Here is a 24331-nt window from a genome sequence, read left to right as displayed (position 1 = left end):
TTAGAGCTTTTTCTTTGCAGCTTGAGCTTTTTTCTTTTTACATTGTCAGTACTTGGTTGAGCATATGGTGCAGCAGAGCACGTTTTATTGGATCGCTTACTGTGAAGCAAACTTAAGAAGTGAACAACAGTGTTATCTTGTGGCCATTTGGTGTAGTTGGCCAAAAGTGCAATGGTACATCAATTAAAATTGAAGTGTGAAAGCATACATAAATCAATGCACATTGAATTAACATTGTGAGAAAACTATTATCAGAACTTTAATGGACATAGGTTTGCCTGCAGTTTCCTGACATTAGTGTTTCAGAAGTATAAGTAGTATTAAAAAGTGCTTGCAATTGACTGATGAAACATTATGTCAAACATTTGCATTAGGTAAAATGTCTCTGTTTCCCTGAGCCAATTTGTCTCAAACACAGGGACAGTCTTACTATATGACTAATAGTACTGGTTCACTTTAAGTAAAACACATGGTGTTGTTTGAGAAATGAGTCTGGATTGCAGGTATAGTGGCCAAGGTCAAGGCATAGGGTAGATGCAGTGAATTCTAGACATCTGAAGAAACCAAAGAGAACAATGTGAAAATACCCTCTAAGGTTTGAGACAAGTGAGGGATGCTGTAACAGGCGTGAATGGTGCTGGTGGTGGACAGCGAATCTACTGTGAGAGGAAGGTGGCAGGGTCTTGAGCCGGCTCTTGATGTTAAAGACCTCTAAGAAGTAAGGTTAGAGAGAGAGTGATTACAGGCCCGGACATGATAGTTAGAAGTTTGGAGAAGAAGCTAATGATAGACTTTGATGGAGTGTGTTTCATTGCCATCACGGAACAGGCATAGCTGATAATACAAGACATGGTGACAAGCTTGAATGACAGGAAGGTTATATTGTACTAGTTGTGACAATGGCCATCTTAGAACCCGGCAGTGGATGATGGATGTCGTGTGGGTGTCAGTTCTCCATTGTAGAAGAAGTTGATTCCGATCTGTTTGGCAAGGAGATTAAGCCAAAGATGGAGTTCGGCATGGCTTGACTGTCCAGGAAGCCAAAAAGAGAAGAACAGACTGACAGCAAGTGAGAGATAAAACCTCACCCTTGGGGAAGAATTCATATGGTGAAACTGAGGTGGCCTAGGAGGAAAAGAAGTTGGCTGACCCTGAATAATCGACGATTCAATGCTTCGATGGGCTGAGCCTGATTCGATTGTCAATCTCACAGTCAAAGCTTCGGAGCGAAACAAGGATCATGCCATTTTGGCTATATGGGGGGTGCTGAACGTCTGATTTTACACAGAACTACGAGTTTTCTACCAATAACTTAAAATACAGCCTATTACAATATACATTTCAACATTTAATGTTGTAATAAACATGTAAAAAGAATAAAACTTTCAATAAATGTTTTTAAAGTGCGTAAATAAATCCAAATTTGTAACCCTGGAATGTACACAAAACTCTACACAAGACCAGTGAATGGCAGGCGAGAAAGCGAGAGATAAAGCGAAAGATAGAGCGAAAGAGAGAGCGAGGGAGAGAGCGAGAGAGAGAGCAAGGGAGAGAGCGAGAGTGAGAGAGGGGTCTACAAAAAGCCTCAGTTTAGCTGGAAATCGTCTGTTTCCTTCCGGCAGATAGGAAATTGTGAATGAAAAAGAAAAAATAAATAAATGAAAAGAAAGAAATAGCATATGTGAACTCTTTTGGAGTAAGCGCTTTGGAGCGGTTGGATGATCTCCCTTTCGGGTACAGGTGCTCTTCGAGGAATCTTTCAGCAGGTGATTGGAGAGGAAAAGGTATAATAAGGAGAGCAAGATCTATTGCGGTCTACAATCTATTTTAATAGACTAGTAGATACTCAAGAGCGGGAGATGAAAAAGTTAAGATAACGAATGGGAAGATTAGCTGTGGACGGCGTCAAACAATGATTTCCTGTTGGCTGGAATAGTTTAAGAGGGACCAGAGTTAGATATGAGAATAACTTGGTGCTGCAGTTCTTTTAAGTTGACCATTTCAGCTGGAAATTAGTGTTGATTTGTGCCAAATTGTATGCACTACCCTCCAAAAGGGTACTATGATTACACCCCAGACAGACACATCACATTGCCTGCATGAAAACACATATTGTTTTCTGTGATACCAGTAATCATTTTCATGTACTGCAAAGGTCAATGGGGGCCATACCATCCACTCCTTGTTCTTCCTTACACTGAAGATAGTTCTTAATGACTTTAACTGTATGTTTGGGGTCATTGTCATCCTGCAGAATGAATTTGGGGCCAATCAGATGCCTCCCTCATGGTATAGCATGATAAATAAGTATCTGCCTGGCGATTAATTCGACCAAATCCGGATCTCTGTTTGCAGAAATGCAGCCCCAAACTTGCAAGGAACATTCATCATGCTTCACTGTTGCTTGCAGACACTCTTCAGCAAACATGGTTCTGCTACAGCAACATATTTCAATTTGCTAACTGTACATTTTCTGTCTGTATCTGTAGCTAGTTTGCTTGGTTAGGCATTCAGCTAGCGATCCTATTAGCTGACTCAGCCCAAGAGCCAAACCTGGCAACAAAACCAACACGATAATGTATCACCTATCGTCAAACTGGCCTCCGTCGGTCTCGTAAGCTATGTTTTTGGGCAAACTAAAATATGTACATACATTTTAGGATGTTGTGTATCCATGGGAATAATCACTTTGAATCTGAATTAAACTTTTATCAAAATATGACTTTCCAAAAAAAAATTGGTCTCTTGGGGGTATTTCATTGCATTTAGATCATGAAACATTGCAGCTAGATTTTTTATATGTATCCTAGTTGTTTCATATCAATGTATCGCTTTAATGTCATCCAGTTGATCTCCATGTCCTTTGCAACCAGGTGTATGGGCTTCCCATTCTGTACCTCTCCCACTGATCTGTAGAAATCAACAAGAGGAGTTGAAGCCCTGTCTGTCTTCCATTTATAGAAGCATAAGATGGATTACAGTAAAATAGCTGCCTCAGGTCTTTAGACTTAAAAGGAGCCCCTTAGCATCATACTTCAACACACTGGGGGAAGCCCTGTAGCGTCAGTTTTTAACGCTAAAGATAGGTGTAGGTTATTTAACAGAAAAGTCTGAGTAAGGAGGTGGTTGGGGTAGACAGGCGGGCCAGAAACCAGATTAAGTCAGGAGACCGTTGTTCGATCCACGTGTGAAAGAAAAAGTAAAAATATAATGTTTTTATTTAAGGTATGTAAGTTACGCAAGTAACATTACTTGACTTATGTAAGTTAAGTCACATAAGTAACGTTGTAATTTTAAGCCAAACCTTTTCTTAAACCTTACCAAGTAGCTTTGGTGTCTATACCTAACCAAATTGTTGTGTTTCACACAGTAAACTACTAGTTTCATCTTGAAAGTTTAACCAGACGTTGCATATTTATTCGTCATCATTAACATGACTCCAGAGACCTACACGACGAAAAACAAAGTTTAAGTGGTACCCAGGGCGTTAAAAAGCGACGCCAACATTTTTAGAATTAATAATAGGTATTGCACGCTTCATGCTATACTTACATTTAAGCATTAGTAACCAGTAAGGATTTTATAGAAATTGATTCATATGACAAAATTACACCATACATTGTGAGAAGTTACACAGTAAGTTGCAGGAAGTTACGCAGTAGGTATATATTATATATATTATAAACAGTTACACAGAAGTCCTAAATGACAAGGGTGTAGAATTTGTTACAGACAGTAGGGACATGTCCCTACCAATATCCAGTGACTACTAAACTGTTCATTCTGTTGGGACCTAAACATCATAGAGTGGCATTCATTTTTCATATAATTTTCTGAAATCTATTAGGGCGATATCTCCTTCACTCTGCACTTTGATGTCAGGAAAATTATTAATTTTACATAGACACTGACATTTTTAGATTTATTTCCAGAGAGATTGAGTTTGGTTTTGCTGTTGTAAACACTACTGTTACTGTTGTAGACAAAATATTTAAAATGTAAATCTATTCCAATCCTGTTCTGAATTGAATGAGAATTTTTAAAAAGGGTTGAAGGGTTGAAGTATAATTTGGAGGATGAGAAAATCAGTATAAGCCTGTTTTACCAATGTTTTGATAATTACTTTTAAGGCACACAGTGTTTTTAAATGAATACAGTAATAACATTCAAATTATGAATCGTTTTTAGTCAAATAACATTTGAAAATAAAAAGACCAGACCCACTGACGCCCGTGAAACATTTCCCCATCAAACAGCAAGAACAAAGTGAACAGAGCATACACCTTTGTTTATATTGTTGTGTGTAGAATTAGTAGCATTAGCTGCCAGCTAACCACTGGAATGCCTGACAGCATTTTCAACTTTTCTCTTGTAATTGCAGAAACAAAAGACCTAAAAAAGTCATTATTAATAAGGTACTATTACAACCATGCAATTCATGAAAGCTTTTTAGATTTCCAGAGAGTCAGTCACTCAGATACAGCAGAACACACACATAATACAGTGCCTGGAGGTGCAGCCTTATAAATCTAATCTTATACGTCAAAATAATGATTGGGCATCATTAATGTCAGGGAAATGCAGTGGGATTGTAGCCAGGATCAAAGCAGAGGCTAGACATGCTTTTTATGTGGACTGCAATGCACAATGTCTCAACTTCATCTATACAAATCATATTTCCTTAAACAAATTAGGTAATGCAAATTTAAATTTCACTATGACGGCAGATGGGTGCGGTCAGGGGTGTAGGACTGGGGGGGCACAAAGATACTGGAATGAATAGCAATGGATGCAAGGAGAATGTCTATGTACAGTGTCCAGATTTTTCTTTATTATTGTTGATGCGGTGAAAGCAGTAGCTAAGGCTGATTGTTGTTTTTTTATTGCTGCAGACATTTGTATATGTCAGGTTCTAATGTTCACCAGAATGCCTGTCTGTATTGCTGTACTGAGTACTGAGGGGAGGAGGAGAGCAAGATTACTGAAACTGGATGATTTTGTTGGAAGCTGTCCACTGTCACAGGCAGATCCAGCTATTATAACTCCTTCATGTTAGTATGTTGGTGTAAATCTTATTGACCGACAACTTAAAAAAATGTTCTAGGCATTGATTCCCAGCTTAAAGGGTCTTTTTTTTTTTACACCTTCTAAACACGCTGTATGCCATACTGATCATCTTTAAATGTAATATAGATATGAGACACAATTTTAAAGGCTATGCAATTTAATGAAAATATTCATTTGTAAGTCTCTCAAAAATTACTTTGTAAACGTGAAGTGTATGGCCAATATAGTGTTTTATTGATCATCAGTGTTAATAAGAATAGATACATTTTTAAACCCTGTCTCCTTCTTAATGGACTAATTCTTGAGGTTTACAAAAACCTGTAATGATAATACTTTGTAATAATATTTTGTAGGGTATATGGAAAAAGATCAACTATCTAAAAATCGTCAGCTTAATGCAATGAATAATGAATGGTAATAAATGTTTAAAACTGTTAATAGGTGCACTATGTTATGCTGGGAAAACAATTTCTATAGCTCAACTATATAGCTATAGTTGCGCTATAGCTAAATTTTAGATTAAACACTCACTCTCACTAGGCTCAAGAGCCAATTTCTACTGTTGTCAAGTTGCTCTATCCAATGCTCAACTACGGTGGAAAGCTTTTTTGCTTTTTGCATTGCATCTACCACAGGCTAAGGGCTTTTGTTCATTATTGCTACACTTCATATCACATTTCAAGTTGCTTATTTTTCATTATTTTTACCCAAAATAAACAAATTTCTTAATAATGTACCATTTATTAGCATCTAGGGCTGTAATTTTTACAGTTTTACTTTTTACACTTCATTTTATTTGCCACCCTTCTCTCTCTTTACGTTTGCAATACCTTATTTACTTTTCATAGGGTATAACAAGGTCACACATTCTGTATTGGAACACGACATTGCATGTGAACTTAATTCAGGTCCCATTACAAATCATATTTCCTTAAACAAATTAGGTAATGCAAATTTAAATTTCACTATGACGGCAGATGGGTGCGGTCAGGGGTGTAGGACTGGGGGGGCACAAAGATACTGGAATGAATAGCAATGGATGCAAGGAGAATGTCTATGTACAGTGTCCAGATTTTTGTGCTACGCCCCCTGGGTGTGGTGGAGATATAAAAGGGTGTTGGTCAAACCCTATGTGTCTTTTGTGCAGATCTGCCCTGATCAGCTGTATAAACAACGCGCTATAACATTATTTGTGTGACTAATCTCATATATCTGTGGCATGGAAGCTCAAAATGAGGCTCGAAGCAAGGTAATATATGATGTACCTAATTGTACATTGCATTACATTTTCAGGGCTAAAGAGATAAGAGAGATTACAGTAAACAAAGAAAAGATGGAGAGTAATAATTGGACTTTTTTCTGTGTGTCCTGCCAGGTGTTTAATGATCCCATCCACGGGCATGTGGAGTTGGACCCACTTCTCATCAAAATCATTGACACCCCTCAGTTCCAGAGACTTCGAAACATCAAGCAGCTTGGAGGGGGCTACTTTGTTTACCCAGGAGCATCCCACAACCGCTTTGAACACTCCATTGGGTATGTTCACTTGTTTTCAGATAGACACAGATATTTGTCCTGCGTTAATCACAATCCAAACGCAGTGTGCAGCAATGTGTAATGAGGTTTTGTGTGTGTGTGCTGTGTGTTGTGGTAAAGAGTCGGGTACTTAGCAGGACAGCTTGTAGAAGCTCTGCAGACAAGGCAGCCGGAACTTAATATCGATGAAAGAGACATCCTTTGCGTGAAGATAGCTGGTCTTTGCCATGACCTGGGTGAGTGATACACACCTTTTCAGTTTACCTGGAACCTGTTTTCTTGGTAAAAAATTACACCCAGCGATAAAGAATGAAAATTAACCTATCCACAAATTCTCAAATAAAAGCTGATTTAATCTAATTATGCCCTTTAAGCTACTGGGAGGAATGTGAAATATTTGCAAATGTTGAATTTCATTAAGGGCTGCTTAACATTGAAAGAAAGAATGTTAAAGTGGGAAGCTTGGTACGATCCAAAAGAACTACTTCAAATATGACTTGTTGTCTGACCACTTCATAAGACTAGTGTTAACAGCTGTTACAAATGACCACACTTGAAGGCAGGTTGAAAAGGGAGGGATGAGATGCCATAGTGGCTTAAATATAGAATGATAGCACACATTTTCAGACAGTCTGGTTTGTACACACTAAAAGAGACTACCTCGTTCACTCATTCACCACCAACAAAATAGACATTCACTATTTTTTTATTGAGCAGAAAAAATCTGAGATTTTGTACCCTTGTTAATCATAGTCACTTTGAGTCATCACTATTAGGTGTAGGATAAAGATTTTTCTGGAGATGGTTTACAGATTTGAACTGCATTTTAATGGAAACTTGGCTAGTTTCTTGTTTTGTTTGTCATTTTTAAGAAACACATAGTAGAGCTGTGTTGCTGCATTAATGAAAATAATGTAGTGAAAATGTACTCTGTCCTGAAAATTTAATTACAAAACGGCCTTTGTATTAAAACATAATCATACGTACTTATTAAACAGGGTGATTTAGAAGTAAAAACCTGTCTCCAAAAGCAGCCTGTTATTTTATAGTTCACACATGATCATCATTAGGTAAACTTATATTTATTTCTCCACTTCTAGGACATGGGCCCTTTTCCCATCTGTTTGATCAAGCATTCATCCCCAAAGCACGTCCAGGAGTGGAGTGGAAGGTAAGACACGATTATTTCTGTTGTCGGTGATACATGACGTAATAACCAACCAAAAACATTTAGCACATATTAAAAAAAAAAATCAGAAGCTGCATTAAGGATGTGAATCAGTTGGATACAAATGGTAACTAATTAGCAAATACAGAATTTAATACGTGTTTATGTAATATAATGGTGGATTATTTGTGAGCCGAAATCACAATTTACAAAGGAAAAATACTTGAATGGATTAATCTTTCATATGAACAAATCATCTATACTATACTTCACATTTATTTGGGAGCTACACTTATTTGCTTTGCTAAACATGAATCTACAGCCAGCAGCCAGATAGCAAAGATATGCATGTCTAAATCATGCTGATTAATGTGGGATGTCTTTGTACAAAAAACAGTCCAAAAAGTCCAAAGTCCGGGTAACAATAATGCACAAAGAAAGGCACCAGTGTGCCAACATATGAAGGGAAGAAGATTTGAAGGAAGTGTATTTGATACATTTGTTAGACCACAATGAGACACACGATGAGTTTTGGTGAGTGAATGTAAACATTCATTTGTTTACAACAAAACTTCACAGGGGCCCTTTAACTATGTAGTCAGCAAAAGCGATTCACCAGCCACATTTTAATATGAAAACCTATTTCTTATCTGTTCCACTTATTGTTCTAGAAACACAGTTTAGGACCCGGAACAAATGGATATCTAATTTATTTGGTCTGGCAAGGCGTTTGTTATCCAAGGGCATGTTCAATACTGTAAAATAGTATATTTATGTAAAATTATAAAAGTTAAGTTTTAGGCCTTTTTAATTATAAAAATCAAAAAGTAAACTACAGCCCATCTGTAATGTGATCGTAGTGTTCCAGTACAGTCCTTCTCCACCCCCAGTGGACATTTGTTTCTCAAAACTGTGGCTAAATGTACCTGAGGGTACGTATTTGTGGTGCTGCAAAAATGTAGTCAGCGGTATGTATATCCCACAAGACCAGGTTGATAGAGACAGTGGTATTGTAGGGTAGGGTATTAACAGCAATATGCAAAAATGTTAAAAAACTCGAAAGTTTTTAAGGGAATTTCAATTCTTCAGATACTTACAAATCAGGGATTACTATGAAAAAAAGATTTTAAAAAACTAAACTAAAAAACTAAAATATCTGAGGAAGACAATGCAGTGAGAGATATTCTGACTAAAGTGTATAAACAGCAAAAATGGAAAAATAACTATTTCTAAATTATACTAGCGAAAAAAGAGAGGATGGGATTATAATAATATGGCTTTGTAAAATATTGTTTATGTTGCTACCTTCCTTTATCACCTACACGATATATCATGATTATTTGAGCTGTGCCCTCACACAGAGTTTTTTCCATTCTTCCTGTTTTCCTTTCTTGGAAAAAATGCTAAAATGTATTCAATAAAAAGTAAAAAAAATCAAGGAATGCTTTTTAAATCCTAAAAGAGGTTTGAGTGTGGTATCAGAAGTTGTCTCTCTTTCACACATACAAACATCATGTGGATCACTTTCAATGTATTCGGAGACTGGGAGTGGTAAAGATGTTAGAAATCCAGGGGAGCAGGGAGAAGTAGGTCATATGCAAAACAAAGCACATATATGTTATGAAAGTTATGGCCATACACCTGTCATCTGGCAAACGTGAGAGAAAAGACAAGCATTCATATTCTCCCTATCCTATGTGTATCTTGCAGCATGAGATGGCCTCCTTAGACATGTTTGACCACCTGCTGGAGCAGAACAGCTTGGTGCTGCCGCCTGAGGATGTGAGGTTCATCAAGGAGATGATTGTACCTCAGGACACTGAGGACAGTGAAGGCCGGAATCTACCGGTCAGTCCTGCTCATGTGAATTGTGTGAAATCAGTCAGTCATCATCAATGCTACAGCAGCCACTGTCTAAAGCCACTTATGTCTTGTCATCTTCACAGTGGAGATATGAAGGTCGGACAGAGGACAAGTCCTTCCTTTATGAAATTGTGGCCAACAAAAGAAATGGTGTTGATGTGGACAAGTTTGACTACTTTGCAAGGTGGGCCTTGTTCAACAGTTGCTGTAGAGCAATTCACTTTTTGATGTAGAGTGTAAACTACTGTTTACTATTTGCACTGAACAATAACAATATTCTCATGATTATTTTAACAACATGAAGCATCCTTCATGGTGTTTTGGTTAGTTTACATAATAAGAATTTTTGTCACATATTTCCTCAGGCCCTAATCAGGCAGGCTGCGTTTTTTGCAGTGAGAGGCGTCTTTTTTCCAAATGTATTTTTGCGCTGCTAATGGCACATGAGTTTTTGCTGGAGCGCCTCAAGTTGAAAAAAAGCTTCAACTCAGAGCAAAAAAGCTCCCATTGTCATTTGCGTGTTTTTTCCAATTTAATCGGATCAGATTTGTGAGCTCACTTCACGGCAAAATAATGGTTAGGCCAGATGATTTGGTGATTGCCAAGCAACATTTCAAAGAAATGCAGCAAACTGCTCTTTTTTAAATTGTAGGCTTTATAGAAAAGGCAGTGTGGTATACGTCACATTTTCTGTCTGATTGGAGCCTTGCTCTGCTTCTCAGGGACTGCCACCACCTGGGAATCCAGAACAACTTTGACCATCGCCGCTTTCTACAGTTTGCCAGGGTGTGTGAGGTGGACGGGCGGAGGCACATCTGCACTAGAGACAAGGTGCTGACCTTGTTATGTTTATGAATATTTTTATTCATCTATAAAACAGCAACCCATCTATCTGATTAGTTGTGAGTAAACTGGACAATACTCTCAACAGGAGGAGGACAATATGTATGAAATGTTCCACACAAGGATGAGTCTCCACAAAAGCGCGTACCAGCACAAAGTGAACAAGATCATAGAGACAATGTGAGTACCTAGCCTTCCCATGTTTGTACTCTAACAACATTTAGCTTGGTCTCCTGTCCGATGTAGCTTATTTAATTTGCTTCATGATTCACTCTCTTGTAGGATTTGCAGCAAAAATTTCTTAAGTGATAATATGTGATATATATGGTTATCCAGGATCACAGAGGCCTTTTTAAAGGCAGACGAGCACATCCAGATTGCAGGCTCAGGAGGGAAGATGTTAACTCTCTCTACAGCCATAGATGACATGGAGGCCTACACCAAGCTGACAGGTGTGTAGATACCACTGTGTGCTGTTAGCTCATGTTTGAAGAACATTAAGAGACAGCGAGGAGTGAGCAGGATACACCAAGCAACATCTGTGCCATGTTTAAGAAAGACTACAGTCCCAACATGTTGAACTGTCCAAACATGGTTCATCACACTGTTGTCAGTATTATCATCCTTTGTTTTTTACTAATTTTATTTTAAGGATGTTGATTGCTGGAAGGCTAATAGTTGTCTGCACACAAGGAGATAAACTACTGAAGTCCAACAGTTGATGTACCAGTGTCTAACAGTTAACTGCAGCAGAAAGCACTCAGCCATGCTATCATATGAATGCATTACTGAGGAGTTGAACTATAAATTAAAACCAACAACAGTATTATTTACTACAGAAATCAGGTTTATCACTTGTGTCAACTATAAATCCAACTTTATTTTTTAGCGGTTTATTTACAACAATAACAGCTTAACTAGCAACAGGGTTCCTTCACATTTTCCTTTTCAAAATTATGTGCTTTTCCAGACTCAAATTTCCAGATTACTTAATCTGAGTACAAATAGCTAGATGTTTATTATATTAATAAATGGTTTTTAAATACAACTTTTAACATGTATGATGCATTATGACAATGTATGCTATTGTGTTGCCAAATAATTGCCAGAAGATTGTAGCTAGGTACAGTAGCTGATACACATTACAGATTCTCATCCATGCCATTCTACAAAGTCAGAATCCTCACTATGAATCACGTGGAAGACATGGAAACAAAGAAATTACATTGTTCTTGTGTTGCAGTGTAGAGCTAGTTAGTACTTAAGTGATATCATTCTAACATGACCCTGTTTGGTTGATCTATGGTTATGGGGTGTGTAAAGGCTAAATAAACACACAGCCCTCCAAACTGTAGATGCAATGTATCACTCTTATTAAATTCCCCATTCACATCGTTTCAGCACGTGGAGAAATCTGAAACTTGCCATGCCTCAGTACATTTGCAAAGCTGTGATTGAACATTTGCTGTTTGGTGAATGGGTTTAGCAAACGGTCATCTGAGAGTACAAACAACTTGCTGAAGTTTTGAAGACATTCAGCTTTTCATCATGCACCTACAACCGAATGTGTAAATTTCAAAGTTGCAATAAGAGGTAATTCTACATGCCAGATCAAGCCAGCGGTTATCAAGCTTGTTTGAATAAAATAGTTGTAACTCACCTATCTTCCATTCTGTTTGTCCTGTAGATCATGTGTTTGAACAAATACTCAACTCTTCCTCCCCCCAGCTGGATGAGGCGAGGCAGATTCTACGCAAGATTGTCACTCGAGACCTCTACAAGTTTCTGGGAGAAACTGAGAATCCCGCCCAGGTGTGCACGTGTTGTCTGCTGCTTGTCTACTGCTGCCTCGATCTGTTAATTAACACGTTACTAAACTAATAGGCCTACAGCAGTAAATAAAACTACTAGTAATAAAAAAAGCATAAATTAAAATGATCATCAAGGTCAGTCTGTCATTGTTCTCTGTCACTATCACAGATTATTAATTTAATGAATAATATTATTTAATTAATTTTAAAAAAATTATTTTAAATATAAAAAATACAAATACAAAAAGATTTATGCACTTTTGCACACTTTCTCCACTACACATTTTGGAAAGGCTGTTTTATGGTGAGAAAAATGTTGCTTGATTGTTTTAATGTTGTCACATACACAAAAAAAGATTTAAACATGCAAGAAGATGTTTTGGAAAAGCTTTTTATGATGAGAAAAATGTTGCTTTAGTGTGGACAAGGGGCCAAAAACTGCTTAATGTTGACATTTTCTTATTGTATGTTGTCAAGATGGAATAAATCTCAAATCTCCTTGCCTCCCACTTCTCACCCTGTGTTCTCCCTCACTAAGGAGATGATTCCCCTTTGGAAGGAGGAATTGGCTCAAGAGCTCCTTCAGAGTAGAGAAGGTCTGACACCAGAGGACTTTGAAGTCCAGGTGAGTTTTCAGTCTGATTACTTTAACTTTTCTTAAAATGTTGGGTTTTGTTGACAATCGTTTGATTTGTAAGATGTTGCCTTCCTCCGTTGTGGCATAATTTATTTGTTAATATAAAAACAAGCTTCTCTCTCACCCTTCACTTTTAGAAAGTTACAATAGACTATGGAAAGAGAGATAGGAACCCCGTGGAGTACATATATTTCTACAGCAAGTATGACCCTACCGAGGCATTCAAGATGAAGGTCAGAACTAAAGCAAAACAACAAAATGAATCTTAGTCTTTCTTTGCATGAGGTGTTTGTTCATTGTGTGTTTTCTTAAGAAGACAGCCTCTGTTATGTCATGATACTCATGATGCTGCTGTCCTTCTTATCAGGTGTCTGAGTTTCGCCGAAAGTACTTTTCTGAGCAAACATTCAGGTTTTACTGTAAGAAGACCGACGACAACACTCTGAAGGCTGACAAGGAGCATTTTGACCAGTGGTGCCGAAGAAAAGGGTTTTCCAAAGCATCAGGTAATATTTAGATCCAGGCTGCTGAATATACAGTAGGCTGCTGTGTGTTAGTGCTGTCTAGAGCTAATAATAATTTTCATTATCGATTAATCTACCAGTTATTTGATTAATCAACCTCCATAGTTTGGTCTATGGATATAAGACAATGGGGAAAATACCTGTAAAAATTCCTAAAGCCCAAGGTGACCCTGGTCCAGTAATGATGAGCTGCATCTCTCACTCGGTACACTCTGCACTGCTCTGGTTAATACTGATGCACTTGTCTGTGCTGTCTTTATTTACAGGCAGGATGGAACCACAGTAATAATTCATCTAAAGTTTTGGAAGCTGGAGATCAAAACTGAAAAAAAGAGAGCAAACACTTCTTGCTTCATTATGATTGAAAATTATTGAAATGTTCTATAAAAGGTCTGTTCTACTCTAAAGTACTTGACACAATTTTACTCCAAAACACATATAAATTATAAATTACTTATACTTTATTAAATAAGGATGCATTGTTACATATTCAGGCCTTGTACTCAGTTTTTAGAGCCCTTTTCAATATCTTTTTTTTTGTTTGATCATTTTAAATCAGCTTTATTTTAGACTCCTTTGTGTTGTGTAAGTTACATTACAGTTTAATACCATGTTTGTACCAAAAGCATACCATTATTTACTTCTGTTGTGAAAAATCAATCATGGTTACTTAAAATATCAATTTCTGAAACTGAATATGTATACAGCATGTTTCAGAGTCACATTTATGCTTTTTGTTGTGTTCTATTCCTTATGACCAGGGCAAGATGTAAAGCACTACCAGGATGTGTAATGAAGTCTGATCTCATTTGAAGTGAACTTTTAATATGTGGTTAAGGGATTTTAAATATTTAGTGGTGGTAAGTGTTTATGTTAATCAAGTGAATTCATGTGGACAGATATTATTTTGACTTTGAGTGATGTTTGATTAGAGGTTGTTTTGGTGCTGGTTGTCCTTCCAACTTGGTTGTTTTCTTGAATCTTTTCTCACATGAAGGATTTATTCATTATTCACTGTTTTTAAATATAATTTTTAAATGTCCATTTTATTGGTGGCAGCTTTTGTTTTATTTGGTTTGTTCGTCTTATTTTGAACAATTCTACCTTTTGAAAACTGGCTCTTTGGAAAAACTTTGAATTTATCTGTATGAAATAATAATTTACTAATATAATAACTTTCATTATTTCTCACTGTACTTATACTATATAGCTCAACTTGCCTGTTGCTTGATGTAGCCATCTCCATGTGGTTAAGACACCTTTTGTGTATTGTTGTGTTTTGCTGCCTGTGTGAAAATTAATTGTGTTCTTATATGTAATGGGGCTATAAAGGGAAACCTAGCAAAGGTTATTAGAACCTCTCAACTTTATTCCTATTAAGACAAGTTGATAAAAGATTGTGCCTCCTGTATTTGAAATAAAGCTCTTTTTCTCTTTGTTGTTGTTCTCGTGGAGTTAAACGCCTCTAACACCAATAAATAATCCACTCAATCACACGTTTTTCAGTTGTGGCCTAGTAATAGAGACCCCTGTGTCACTAGATCTCGCAAGATTAAACATGACGATATTTCTGATCAAGTTAAAACCTGTCTCGCACACAGTTCACATTTTTCACGCACTCTCACGCCACACATCAATTTTCTCATTCAGTGAAAGACAAATGTATAAGTAATAAGGTTGATTCGCAGAGTGAAACAACTCTGCCATGCGAAAATTCTGTCTGCGAAACCAGCGTACTCCCAGCCCGTTCTCATCTCAGGGCATCATATACCGACGATTTGAGAAAGAGTGACAAAGCGTAGGTATTTGATGCAAAAGGCACCCTTTAGCGTCTCATGGAGACGCACCTGGTGATAAAGGTGTTGACAGCCCCCCGAAGCCCCTACTCTTACCACAACCATCAGGAACGTTAGTACCTAAACCTAAGTCACTGAATGTATGCATGTCGACCTCCTTGTGTTGCTGCAACGTAGGAAACGGGGGCGTTTCATACGGACGCTGAAGGGTACCTTTAGCGTAAAATTCTTACGCTTTGTCACGCTGAAAGCGTCCTGTGTGTGTGCGCGCGTGTGTGTGGGTGTGTGTGTGACATGAGGTTACTGTCTGTGCGGCCTATTACAGTCCCCAGCTAATGAATCTGCGCATCTCTAGCTGTAGAAGATGAGTTCCAGTGCAATAAGCTGTTAAACAAGCTACCAAACAAGCTAGGTAATGTCATAATAACAGCTCATAGAAAAATTATCGGTTATCATGACTTTGTCATGATTAATTTATTAATGACTCAGCATCATCTATATTAAAGACAAAAGAATCAGTTCATCCCATATTTAAAGTGCATAAAACAGCCCTGCCAACCTGCTTAACATTACTGGAGTTCCACAACTGGCTACTGACGGATTTGAACTAGGGATGAAACGATTACTGGTTTAACGGTTAACCATGGTAAAATTCCCGACGGTTATTATTGCCGTACACATTTCAATTACCATGATAACCGGGTACGGTTAACCTCGCTGTTATAATCTCATGGCAAACACTGTAGCGTCTCCCAGAAGCAGGCGCGCATGCGCAGAATGCAACGGTTTGTTTGGGTCAATGACAACACGGCGGAAGACAACGCTGCGGAGATTTTTCAGTCACTCTGAAGTCCGGTCGTATTTTAGTTTTTATGAGCCCAGCAAGCAATAGCCATCATTTCACCGTCTAGGTTTACTATAGACCTGATTTAGTCCGGCTATGAGTAACCTACTTTTAGCCACAATAACTTTACATGTGGTTACATGACGTTTTTGCCAAAATAACTTGCAATGTGTATGATATTCCGTAATTTAAGCAAGGTCTACAGTAATTACAAGGTTTTTTGTTTCATTTCTTTCACATGATTTACACGCAGCCTCTGCGTAGACACAATTTAACTCATAGACAGACCGGCTATTTGTAGCCCGCTTTTAGTCAAATAAGTCAAAAATGATTAAAAGTGGATTTTGCCCTGGTAGCACTTAAGCACTTGAGATGGTTGATATCCCAATATTTTTGCAATGTCAATAATATCTACAAGATATTAAGTGTCATTAAATTGACATGATCTATCTGTAGCCACGATTTAGCTCTTATTTGGACAGGCTACGTGTTGTCTGTTTTTAGCCTACCCGGCGAAATAGAGGCAATCAGTAGTTTAATATCAACGGCTTGACTGTAGCCCTTTTTCAGACCAAATTGGTTACATGTAGTTTTCACCCGATGCAGCTGTTGAGGTGCGTGACATCATATCATCAAATGTAAGTAAACGCTTGAAACATTTAAATTATCTTTATTTTCGCTGTAACGTTCCCATTAACTTTCATTTTAATTAAAAACAAGATGCAATTACTATTTTCAACGGGCAGATGGCAGCTGTAGCCCTACTGAGACATGACTACTGGCAACGCGATACTTGAAAGTTATCATACATCACAGTTGCCAGATCTCACAATAAGCACATCCGCCATTTTTAAACTAGGGATACGTTACTATTTCGGCCTTTCAGTGAGCAATGGGTGAGAGTTTACTGCAAACACTGGAAGCGAAAAGATATTTAGTTTGGTCTTGTAAGTATCTGTGTCTTTGTTTGACATGTCTTCATTATTTATCTAAATTATTTGTTAACGTGTAGGAACCGTGACATTTCAGAGGGTAACAGTGTAGAGTAAGGCACGTTGTGGTTAGTGTAACATGCTGCATGCAATTGTAACTTGACGTTACTGTAACGTTAACTCCATGATACCCACAGGTTTCCTCGTGCCCTTATGCTGCATTCCATTTACCTCAGAGGTCGGAGCTGGGAATGACGTCACACCAAGCGGGAAGCTTCCGGTCTACAATATGAAGCGAATGCGGAAGTCCCTGAAACCTGCATTCTATTGAAAATCCAGCAGAGGGCGACTCTTCTGGTTGCAAAAAGAAGTCCGGCTCCATTAGAAATAATGGTAAAACGACCCTACTTCTCAGCTGAATAATTACCCCAGTAAACACTTTCCTGATGAGTTTATGGTCTCAGTCGCTAGTTTCATGTCTTCTTCAATACAAAATGTTGTTCATTTAGTGAATTATGGTTCCATTAATTTTAAAATAGACCACAAAGCAGAGTATGTTTCAGGGTGGGATTATCTATGATTGACAAGTCGTTACCATGGCGACCTGTCAATCAGGCTAGAGCCGACTCGTGGAGTTGGCTGTTCACTTTCTCTGGTGAGTACATTTAGTTTTAAGACTGCTGTTCGCTTGACAAAGTTATCAGCCCTATTAAAATGACAGTTAACGAGAGTTACAGTTGCACCTAGCTAAGCAAGCTAGCTAGCTCTGCACACGGCCGTTTGGTCCGCCGTATCGTCACTTCCAGGAACTTTCTGGTTGCAAAAACTCGACATGGCGGCGACCTATCGGCCAAACTCGAGGCTTCAAAACGGCAGTCCACAAACCAACGGGGTGACGTCACGATGACTACGTCCATTTCTTATATACAGTCTATGCGTCACACCCGAGTTGACGGCGTTCCAGTTAACAAGTCAGAAAACCTCACTCTGCCAGCTGTTTGTAACTAGCCAGGTTAGCTATTGATACGCCGGTTGATTTAATAAAACGCATTCTGCAGTATTTACTCACACTAAACACTGTAGCAACACATCCACAGACAGCTGTTGGACAGCACTTTGTGTACAAACATTTATATGAGTCACAAGTACACAGAAGTGCTAATAAACAGTATAAACTACAGCTTTCACTAACTGTTGATACCCCGACAGCCATCTTGGATCACGAAGTCGGGGTAGTGCGGTTCTCCCGACTTCCCAAGTTGGAATCCTGACTTAAGGGGGTGTTCCCTTTGAAATTTTGACCTTTGAACTCGGAAATCCCGACTTCCCATGTCAACTGGAACGCACCATTAAAAACTCTTGAATTCAAAGGGGGTGAACATGAAACATGCACAACCATACCTATTATAATTTTGTAATGAAAGCCACATATATATTTTACTCACTAACGTTAGATCATTATGATGTGAAAATATGAGTTTTTGACTTTTGACACTAAATATTTATTGCTAATTATCCAGCATACAGTCAACAAAGTAATGTTACAACAATAAATATTCAGAACAGAACATATTACATTCAAAGCACGTAGCTCTCTCAAAAGAATTAAAGCAGCTTTCCCAATTGTCTATTTGGTTGTTCTAATGCAACATGATGGCTAAAACATGTGTCCTGTTCAAGTATCTTTATATTTTCCATAGCAGTAAATGGGTCAGAAAGTTAATAAATAAGGGCTTTTAATTTAAATGAAAAAAACGTTATAAATGAAATTTTCTTTTCTTTTTTTTTACCTTCATTAGAATAATTAGAAATATAGTGTATGTTTTCATTTAAATTCATTTGTTGATAGTAGTCATGTCTTATGGGAAAATGGTAGTCAATTATGTGTTTACTTATATTCTTATTCTTACATATTCAACAGTTACGGATCCCATTTAACCGAGAGACTAGCGCCAACCGAGAGACCCATCTGATGCTCTTGCTGCATCAAGTAGCAGCTTAGATGAAGATCTAGATTTGGATGTAGCAACCCATTTATTTTCTCATTATTTATGTTTTTATTACCGCATGTTGTTAAAATAGTTTGTATTTGTATTTATAATAATATTTTATCAATAATTCCTTTATAGTTCATCATGTTGTATTATCTTAAGTTGTCTACTTTGTAATCCTTTTTCTTAATAAAATCTTTATATTTAATTTGTTTGGACAGATTACCATTTATGAGAACCTGTTATGTTTAAGTAAAAACAATCACTATTCTGAACCACTATTCTGTTGTCTATAGAGGTAGATATGTAGATATGTAGTGTGTATTTGGTCTATTCTTGGGCTATGGTTAGACGTCTATTAACAGCCCAAATTCAACCTTGTTTTAGCCTCGACCCATTTTCATCATCTAATACACGTCTATATGTAGCCGTTCAATGGAAGTCTAATGGATGACTAGACTATTTATGGGCTATGGTTAGACGTCTACCAAACTTTCACTGACAACCCAAATTCAGCCCTGTTTTAGCCTAGACGTCTGAGTTCTGTTTAGACGTCTATTAGACATCTTTTAACCGTGAAATTGCTTGCTGGGAGATCGCCGAGGGAAACTTGATTGAAGAAAATTACCTTATAGTGAACGCAGGGTGAGTTAACTTTTAGGTTTGGTTTGTCTCTCTGACTTGCTAACAAGCATGTAAACTGACGCTCTCAGTGTTTGCCGCTCTAGTGCCAAAAAACATGTAGCATGTTTTGCTAACAAAACGCGAAAACTAATGGCTAAACTAATGGCCACTAATGGCTTGCCATACATGTGGGCAGAGTCTATTCGTCCACTGCAGGGCCGTTACTGCACATGATAACACATTACGCAGTTTAGACAACCAACCAGCATATCTACAAACGCTACAGACGCCTCTGTATTTATGTCAGTTTTTGGGCTCATTGCAGTTACTATCACTGTCTTCTAAAGACTTATTTGTTTTCATGTAATTGTCCACGGGATCATTGTGTAACCGAGCGGTTATAAGTTCGCCTACACGTTTGCTGTGACTACCAAAATAACAACACGGAGGTTCCGTTGTCTGAACCAAGACGGGACATCTTTATTATTCTTTTTTTCGTCTCTTGCACATTGTTGAACCGGAACAGCATCACAACTTCCGTTTCTCCCCCACTTCAAAATAAAAGCCTCTACTCCACAAAGTAGCTTACATACCTCCCCCCTTACAAAAAGAAACGTCCTCGTTTCAGCAACACCACTAACAACAACAAACATGATAACAGCAGCAGTCACTTGGTTGCCCAAAACACACCCCCACAGAAAATTTGACATGGCACAGGAAACAATATAATGCATGGCACGCACACAAAAAAAAACACAGTCCCAAAGTATGCCCCACTAATCTCTACCGTATACCAGAGGTGGCTGATACACACTAGCGGATCGACACATCCAAGCGAAATGAACCACACCAGCGAGGGAATGCATTAACCCACATAACCTCAGTACATTTTGGCACTGCAACATGGGACCTCACTAACAGGTGAAAACCATTACTTATAAGTGACAAAGTCCTGGAAACGAACCGGCCGGTTCACCACTCTGCCGGCACGGGAAACAGTTCGCTGTGGTTTACCAGGGTCTCTAACATAAACAGTCCCAGAACCACCAGTGGCCAGAAGCTCCTCCGCCCCACTCCCCACATCCAGCAGCCCCTCATCCGACAGCGAGGGAACGTGAAGAAGAGCCGGGGGGCTACACGAAGAACTCGGTGGCCTCAGTAGAGTGTAGGGTTTCAGTCTATCATAATGGACCACCTGCTCCTGTCCAGCAGCGGTCAGATGATCTCCAATACGATAGGTGAGTCCCGGCTCGCCCTGAGAGTCCAACACAGCCAGCACCCTGTAGGGGCCCTTCCAGTGGGGAGCAAGTTTCATGCGGTCCTCAGTAGGATTGTGCAGCCACACCAGGTCCCCCACTGAGTATGGTCGGTGGCGGGCAGCCGCATCATGGTACAGTTTTTGTCTCTCATAGGCGCTGGCACCCCACTGCCGTGCACCACCGAAAGCAGTCTCCAGCCTCCCCGTCAGAGAGGTCACAAAGTCAGCATAAGAAAAAGGTAAGTCCGAAAGCCCAACCTCAGAGGGTACCAAAACATCCACGGGGACCCGGGCTTCCCTGCCGTGAGTCAAATAGAAAGGGGTGTAGTTGGTGCAGGCATGGACAGATGTGTTATAGGCGAAAGCCACATGCTTCAGATAATCGTCCCACTCACCCCCACATGCGAGTAATGACTTGGCAAGCTGGTCAATGAGAGTCCGATTAAAGCGTTCGACCATCCCATCAGATTTGGAAGGGCATAGAGATTCACAAACTTGGTAAAGTAGTCCTCCACCACTAACACATATCTGTTACCCTTTGAAGTCACTGGCAATTCCAAAATGTCAGTTGCCACTCTCTGGAAGGGCCGAGTTACCTGGGACCTCCCCATCGGCGCACGCCGCTTAGGCACAGGGGCCCTGCGGGTTTGGCACGGTACGCATTGCTCACACCACTGCCTAATGTCCTTAAACATAGAGGGCCAGAAACAGGTTTGCCTTGCACGTTCCCATACCCTCTCCGCTGAGAAATGTGCCGCCGCTGGGCCTCCATGAAGGTGCTGCAACACCTCCGGCACAAGCAAGGAGGGCACAACCACTTGACACTGAGCATCCCCCGTGAGAGAGGAATTCACAGTCCGGCAGAGCAGTCCATTCACAACAGAAAGGCGAGGATATTCAGTCCATAATTTCCTAAGCCACCGGGAGCTACCTCTCATCCGCCCCCGAGGCGGTCTGGATCCACTGCTCTCAATCCACTCCAATACCCTACCAACGTCTGGATCAGCTTGTTGCAATTCTTTCATGCCGGACCCATCGTGTGACAGCGCATGTATAAAAGACAGTTCCTCTGTTTCACCGCGTGTGTCCCCCTGCTGCCCCCCAGTAGCGAGGTCTGAAATCTGGGGACACAGAGCTTGCGGCGGAGACTGCAGCGTGACATTGTGGTGGGCACCAGACTCCCCATCCGAGTCTATGGCATTCACCTGGGTGGCCGCCCCCTTTGGAGTGCCGCTAACTGCTCCGGGCTCGGGATCTGGGGGCCGCCGTGACAGAGCATCGGCGTTAGTATGTCGTTGACCATCCCTGTGTTGTATGGCCCAGTTAAAAGGATCCAGCTCCAGTATCCATCTTGCTCTTCTGCCCGTGGGATCCTTGTCAATAGACATTTTGCGGAGCCCCAGCAGAGGCTTATGATCTGTTATAATGGTGAATGCGGCCGACCCAATGTAGTGCCTGAATTGGCGTACAGCCCACACAACAGCCCACAATTCTCTGTCGAATGTGGACCAGCGCTTTTCAGTGTGAGTGAGCGACTGACTCGCATAGACCACCACACGTTCCAGTCCATCCCTGTCTTGAGCCAGCACAGCCCCCACTGCCTCTGTGGAGGCGTCCGTGTACACCTTAAAGGGGATGCGGAAGTCAGGCATAGTAACCACTGGGGCCGATGAGAGCACCCTTTTCAGGTACTCAAATGCAGCATCACATTCCGCAGTCCATTGGAAATGAGTGTCTTTACACGTCAGGCGGTGCAAGGGGGCAGCCTGCTTGGCAAAGTCCTTGACAAAACGTCTGTAGTAAGAGCAAAGCCCCACAAATGCCCGCACTTCAGTCGGATTCCGCGGTGTGGGCCAGGTCCTGACTTTGTCCGTGTTCCGGGGGTCTGGCTGCAGGCCATGGCGAGAGACAACATGGCCCAGGAAAACCACATGATCCCGAGCCAGATGGCACTTCGTAGGATTCAACCTGAGGCCAGCCACCTGAATCCTGGAGAAGACCTCACGGAGAGTGGAGAGGTGGTCCTCAAATGTGGGGCTGTATATCAGTACATCGTCAAGATACACCATGCACACTTGCCATGGAAGCCCCCGGAGCACCAGCTCCATCATGCGTTGAAACGTCGCAGGTGAGTTAGTGAGGCCCATGGGCATCGAACGCCACTGGTACAGGCCCCTGCCTGTCGTGAATGCCGTTTTCTCCCGGTCTTCTTCCGCGACCTCAACCTGCCAGTAGCCGTTTGAGAAATCCAGGGTGCTGAACCACCGGGAGCCTGCCAACGCATCCAAGGTATCATCCACTCTGGGGGGGGTGAGAGTCTTTAATAGTGATGCAGTTCAGGCGGCGGTAATCAATGCAAAATCTCCACTCACCATTTTTCTTTCTTACTAGGACGACAGGTGAGGCCCAGGGACTGCAGCTCTCCTCAATAACCCCACTGGCTAACAAGGCTGCCACCTGGCGGTCCATCTCTTCCCTCTTCTCTGGCGAGGTCCGGTATGCACGCTGACGCAGGGGAGGGTGATCACCAGTTTTAATGTGATGTCTGACGAGTGTGCATTTGCCAGGCACCCCACTTGAAGTGCTAAATATCCCCTTGTATTCCGCCAGCAACGACACTAGTAGTGCCCTCTGTTGCAGACCGGCCGAAGATTCTTCCAGCGACACCAAGGGCACCCCATTCGGCGGAACAGCCGGGGCAGTATCCATCGGGACCACCGGGGGCGACACCAGCTCTGAGTCGTCCACCGAAAAAAATTCCCCCAAATGAATGCCTTCACGCAGTATAACGTCCTTATCAGTAGGATTCAACACGCGGGCTGTGGTCACCCCGTCCTTCACCACTGTCACTGTGTGAGCCACCACACACTCACTTTTAGTCTGGAGGTTGGGCGCCAAGTAGCCCACAAAGTCAGGGAGCTGATCCACAGGCCCGGGCAGGGATACAGTCACGGGCACCAGCTTCTCGCTGAGGGGGGGCAATGTCACAGCAGTTGCAATAGAAACGTTACAACACTCAGGGATCAAATCTTTGGCACTCAGAAGGGGAATTACAGTGTCTTTCAGTAGCAGTCTGCCTCGAGCAAAATCCAAAAGGGCGTGGTTGGAGGCGAGAAAGTCCAGGCCTAATAGTCCCGCTTGTGTGGACTCTCTAAGCACATAGAACACCTGCTGCCAAGATTCACCTCCCAGGTGCAGAGTAGCGGTTACAGTGCCCAAGGTGTCGAGCATCTGGCCATTTACAGCACGAGCAGCAATAAAGTCAGCGTTCAAAGGCCGCCTACGCAGTGCCGGAACAGCCATGCGCAACTCTGCACTGATGAATGACTCTGTTGATCCTGAGTCCACCAACATGTTGACTTCCATGCCTTCAATGTTTCCCCTCACGTATGAGGTGTGGCGCTGCTTTGTTGTGCCCCGCATCTGAGCATTGCTTG

At 40.6% G+C, this 24331-nt stretch overlaps 1 protein-coding gene across 1 annotated transcript; it reads left to right on the top strand.

Annotated features, from left to right (window-relative positions):
• The first annotated feature begins 6201 nt into the window (after positions 1-6201).
• On the top strand, positions 6202-14886 carry LOC119905865 (deoxynucleoside triphosphate triphosphohydrolase SAMHD1-like). Its single transcript, XM_038723220.1, has 14 exons — positions 6202-6316; positions 6443-6603; positions 6724-6839; positions 7704-7774; positions 9482-9619; positions 9718-9818; positions 10357-10465; positions 10566-10657; positions 10814-10929; positions 12165-12289; positions 12827-12913; positions 13063-13158; positions 13293-13431; positions 13716-14886. Exons 1-14 carry the CDS (start codon positions 6287-6289, stop codon positions 13733-13735), a joined length of 1401 nt encoding a protein of 466 aa, XP_038579148.1. The 5' UTR covers positions 6202-6286; the 3' UTR covers positions 13736-14886.
• Positions 14887-24331: the final 9445 nt, after the last annotated feature.

This window comes from Micropterus salmoides, unplaced genomic scaffold, assembly GCF_014851395.1.
Source record: "Micropterus salmoides isolate LMB-PRFRI ecotype aquatic unplaced genomic scaffold, ASM1485139v1 Ms_hic_scaffold_16, whole genome shotgun sequence".
NCBI classification, from domain to species: domain Eukaryota; kingdom Metazoa; phylum Chordata; class Actinopteri; order Centrarchiformes; family Centrarchidae; genus Micropterus; species Micropterus salmoides.
The sequence above is the reverse complement of the archived record's forward strand: the minus strand, read 5'-3'. Positions and strand labels throughout refer to the sequence as shown.